Source organism: Ruditapes philippinarum, unplaced genomic scaffold, assembly GCF_026571515.1.
Source record: "Ruditapes philippinarum isolate M1 unplaced genomic scaffold, ASM2657151v2 ctg22001_1_1_1_1, whole genome shotgun sequence".
NCBI lineage: Eukaryota > Metazoa > Mollusca > Bivalvia > Venerida > Veneridae > Ruditapes > Ruditapes philippinarum.
The window spans coordinates 6,879-11,875 of record NW_026862422.1 but is presented as its reverse complement, the minus strand read 5'-3'; the positions used below and the strand labels follow the sequence as shown (position 1 = coordinate 11,875).

The 4,997-nt window shown below is 32.1% G+C and overlaps 1 protein-coding gene across 1 annotated transcript; it reads left to right on the top strand.

Moving 5' to 3' along the window:
- Positions 1-1,101: 1,101 nt before the first annotated feature.
- Positions 1,102-4,778, top strand: LOC132719034 (zinc finger protein 208-like; the record flags this gene model as incomplete). The annotated part of the gene is made up of 2 exons (XM_060702771.1): positions 1,102-1,756; positions 4,540-4,778. Coding segments are annotated over 2 exons (894 nt in total), but the record flags the coding sequence as incomplete, so codon positions are not given.
- Positions 4,779-4,997: the final 219 nt, after the last annotated feature.

The window sequence follows — 4,997 nt, the reverse complement described above, 5'->3', positions numbered from 1 at the left end:
TTGAATAATTACATCTAGTCTGGTCAGGGCAAAAAATCTCAGTTGAGTCCCTTTAAAGGCACATTATGCCCCATAAAGGAAGAATTTTTGCCTTCTTTAGAAAGAGCAAACATGAGCTTTAATAATGTGTAAATAATGGTATTTAAGTTTGTAAGATACTTATCACATGAAAAAAGTAGCGTTGAATGTGAAATTATTTGTCATAAATGTAGCAAAATGTAAACTAAGCAGTATTTTAAGTGCTATACAAAATCACTGTACTGTACTAAATGCTTAAAAGAAAAGAAACAAACGGCTCAGCTGTATCTCAAATGAAAAACTTTTTGGAAACTGTAACACCAAAATAAAAATGTTTTGAGAAATAAAAACAAAAGCATTTCTGGCAGATAATGGGCCTTTAAATAAGACCAAAATGTATTTAGCTAATAACTCAAGTATATTAATTGAGGCACGCAACTTTCAAATCATGTTCAGGTGTGAGTTATTCAACTCACAGTATATTACACTGCATTACTATGCTTTAATTCTTTTTAAAAAAAATTGTTGGAAAGATTTTACAAAAAAATATTCTGCAAACTCATTGCCCCTAAAAGTTAATGTTAATTATCTTTAAAACTTCAGTATTTAAATTAAATACATGTAATCGGTGCTATTAGTATAGAAAAATCCCTTGTTATCATTAGTAAATTTCAAATGTGCATGAGGGACTTCAAACCAATTTTTACAATTTGGTATTTGAAACCTAATAATCTAATAATGGGTACTATAGGAATAAGAAAACAATCTAGAAAAGGGGTGATCTCGCAGAAGTTTACTATCAGATTGCACTTCTCATTTAAAAATTGTTTGATATTATCTACATCACATTCCAGAGAGACTTTTTAGACATTATTTTCATGGTTTACTAAAAATCTGATTTGAATTATTTATCCTTCAAGCAACTTTATTATTTGGGAGATAATGCACTTAATTTCAAAATTGTCCTGTACAGTGCTCATGAATTGAAATGACCTTATGTCTTGCTAACTTCTTTTGAAAAGTAAACTAATAAGGCAAATTGTGTGAGTCTTCTATATCACACTTGAACGTCCACTGTCAAAGGTGTTGTGGAGGTCCACTGTCAAAAGTGTTGTGGAGGTCCACTGTCAAAAGTGTTGTGGAGGTCCACTGTCAAAAGTGTTGAGGAGGTCCACTGTCAAAAGTGTTGAGGAGGTCCACTGTCAAAAGTGTTGTGGAGGTCCACTGTCAAAAGTGTTGTGGAGGTCCTCTGTCAAAAGTGTTGTGGAGGTCCACTGTCAAAAGTGTTGTGGAGGTCCACTGTCAAAAGTGTTGTGGAGGTCCACTGTCAAAAGTGTTGAGGAGGTCCACTGTCAAAAGTGTTGTGGAGGTCCACTGTCAAAAGTGTTGTGGAGGTCCACTGTCAAAAGTGTTGAGGAGGTCCACTGTCAAAAGTGTTGTGGAGGTCCACTGTCAAAAGTGTTGTGGAGGTCCACTGTCAAAAGTGTTGAGGAGGTCCACTGTCAAAAGTGTTGTGGAGGTCCACTGTCAAAAGTGTTGAGGAGGTCCACTGTCAAAAGTGTTGTGGAGGTCCACTGTCAAAAGTGTTGTGGAGGTCCACTGTCAAAAGTGTTGAGGAGGTCCACTGTCAAAAGTGTTGAGGAGGTCCACTGTCAAAAGTGTTGTGGAGGTCCACTGTCAAAAGTGTTGTGGAGGTCCACTGTCAAAAGTGTTGAGGAGGTCCATTGTCAAAAGTGCTGTGGGTGAAAGCATGGGAATTGAGACAATTGTCTTAACCTGTGAGTTGTCCCTATACTACAGAGTCAATGCAGTTATTTTATCTTAGCAAGAAACATTGGGATATAGCCACTTACATTATGTAGAAGAATTATTGTGGATCACACCATTGGATATTGTATTAGATCTTTGGTAGTCCACAAATCAAAGTCCCCATTATTTTCCATGCGGGTAGGGCAGAAAACATAATGACAAGACAGTGCATAAGGAATCAAAGTACTTAAAGGTACAAATGTATTAATGGATGGCAAGTTTTAAATTTTGAAAAATTGCTCATTAATATTTTTTTCACAAACAAATCATGTGATCTAAATAGTTATACAATAAAGCTATTTTTTTCGAGCCCAATCCCTTATGCTTACATATTAATAAGGTTCTATATTATATATTAATAAGGGGAATTACTTGCTGCATACATTTTATTTTCTTAAAAGGATTTGTAAGCATTTGAAACAATTACATGTGTAAACGAATATTTTAAATAAGCACATATTTGAATATGTCACACATATTTTTGAAAATCAAACCCTACTGTTATGTGAATGCATAAATATTGTAGTTATTGTGCCTATTCAGCTAGAGATGATGGCAAAGAAAGGCGCTATCATCTTTTAAAAATGAAAGAAATAAATGAAGGAAACAGAATGGTAACAGTCACAAAGACCTCATTTTTCATTTTCATACAAGTCTTAAATGACACACATTATAGCTATGTATTACTGGTCCAATGTAATAACAAAAGGTCCTAATGTTTAGACAAAACTAGTGTCTGCATCTTGAACAATTTCAATAGTTAAAAATATTTTTGTCAAATACTTGAATATATTAAGAACTTAATTAATTTAATGGTATGTACAACTAATTCCAATAAGAATAAATTAGAACTTAAATCAATGAAGATTTTATCATATATTTCAATATATTGAATAAAGATAAGTGAGGCATGTTCCATATAATTAAGGTCAATATTAAGTCCAGAGGTATAAAATTAGATGACACATTGTAAAATTGAAAATACTTTGGTGTAGACTTTTAAGTATTTCTTGGAAAATCATTGAGAAAGTTAAATATCCTGACTAAATTGAATTATATGTAGACATGGTACCATATTGCATAACAAAAAATAGCCATGTTTAATGTAAATCTTACTGCAATATGGGCATAAGTATACTTACACCCTTATTGCATATAATATTATCTCTCAAATTATATGTAAAAGTTATGCAACAAGGACATAAGTAATAAAATTGCAAATAAAGTGTTTTTTACATGATTTATATTGATGTTTTTATAAGTTATATTTAAAATGTATATTTTAATATTACAAAACAAAGTAATGTGATGGGAATATAAAGAAACAAGAAAATGAGTTAGTTTTTTTGCTCTACTGTAAAATTTTCAAAAATGTAGTTACGCCCTTATTGCGTTAAGCCATCGACTTGGTCATGGTTCGATGATTTCGGACAAAGTTATCCCTCTTTAATGTTGGGAAAGATTTGAAATTTTGAGTTTCGGCACCCTTACTTTTGTAGAAATGTATGAATAAGATTGAAATTGCATGTGCAGTATTTAACCAGAAAATACAAGACAAGTTCGAATTTGGTTTTGGTCCAATGATTTTTGACAGAGTTATCCTTCTTGAACTAAGAAAAAATGAGAAATTTTCAGTTTCTGCCCCAACTTTTGTAGGATGTATGTCCGAGGTAAACATTGCATATTTTTCCAGAAAATACAAGTCAAATTCTAATTTGGTTTCGGTCAGATGTCTTTTGACAGTTATCCCCCTTGAACTTGGAAAAGATTTAAAAATTCACAATTTCTAATTATTATCTCAGCTACAAATATGCAACTAATAAAATGTTAACACTGAATAGTTTCAGGGTCTTGAACTTTGTATAAGAATGGTTTGTGATAACAGTAAATAGTTTAAGGGCATTGAACTTAGAATGAAAAAATGGTTTGTGCAAACAAATTTTGAACTTTATATTATTATAACATTTGAAATTTTGGCTGCATGCAGGGGCATTGGTGGCATTACAACACATTTTTAGTTGAAATTATATGGCTAGCAATTTGATCTGTCATTGCTGATGCTTAAGTTTTTATAAATAAAATGTTGTTGTTTTTATGCCCTATGGCATATAGTAATTGAACCGTCTGTCTGTCTGTCTGTCTGTCCATACAAGGTTCACCTTAAATGGCAAGTTTGATAATTCTTAAGTTTATTATAATAACATGTTCCAACGGCTTCTTACTAATCAATACAAAGTTATATAACTGTGCCATTCATTTTCCCCTGTATTGAATAAGTTGAATAAAACTATTTTATGTGAGCCTCTGGCAAGCATAATATCATTTTAGTCGATGAGTTCAATAAATTTAGTAATGCAGCTACAGGAATATGATATTTTATCTATTACATATCCAAAACAAAATTGTGTACAGTAAAAATGGAGAACTTTTTCTTTTCTTTGTGACCCTAACATTTAGGTTGTTTTTAAGCTGTGTTTGTATAATGCAAATGATGTTACATCAAAATATATGCACCACTGTGCAATACTATGTTTAGTGAGTCATGAAAGCGGCACGGGTATATGATAAACAGTCTTACAGTGTGCACTTGTTCACTTTGTTAACATATTTAATGATGAATTCATCTACCACTTGTTATATCACTATCCATATTATTAAGAAGAAATGATTACATATTATAAGGTAATTTATATATATTTATTTTATTTTTAGATCTATGGAAAAGACCTACTGAAACTGCTGGTAAACAAAGAGATTCTATGCTGCCCATTCATTTGAAATATGTCTGCCAATATTGTCAAAAGCCTTTCGGTAACGGATACTCTCTAAAAGTACATGTGAGAATTCATACTGGAGAGAAACCGTTCAAGTGTGATGTATGCGGGTTCAGTACAACAACTAAAGGAAACCTGAAGTCACATACCTTGACTCATATGAAATCTGACAGCTAGAACAATTAAAGAGGTTATTTACAGATGTAGTAAATATTGAAAGCTGGTGTTAATAACCAGGGTTATTACAGATGTAGTAAATCTTAGAGCTAGAGTATTTAACAAGGGTTATTTACAGATGTAATAAATCTGACAGCTAGTGTAAATAACAAGGGTTATTACTGATGTAGTAAATCTGACAGGTAGTTCAATTAACAAGGGTTATACGAATGTAGTAAA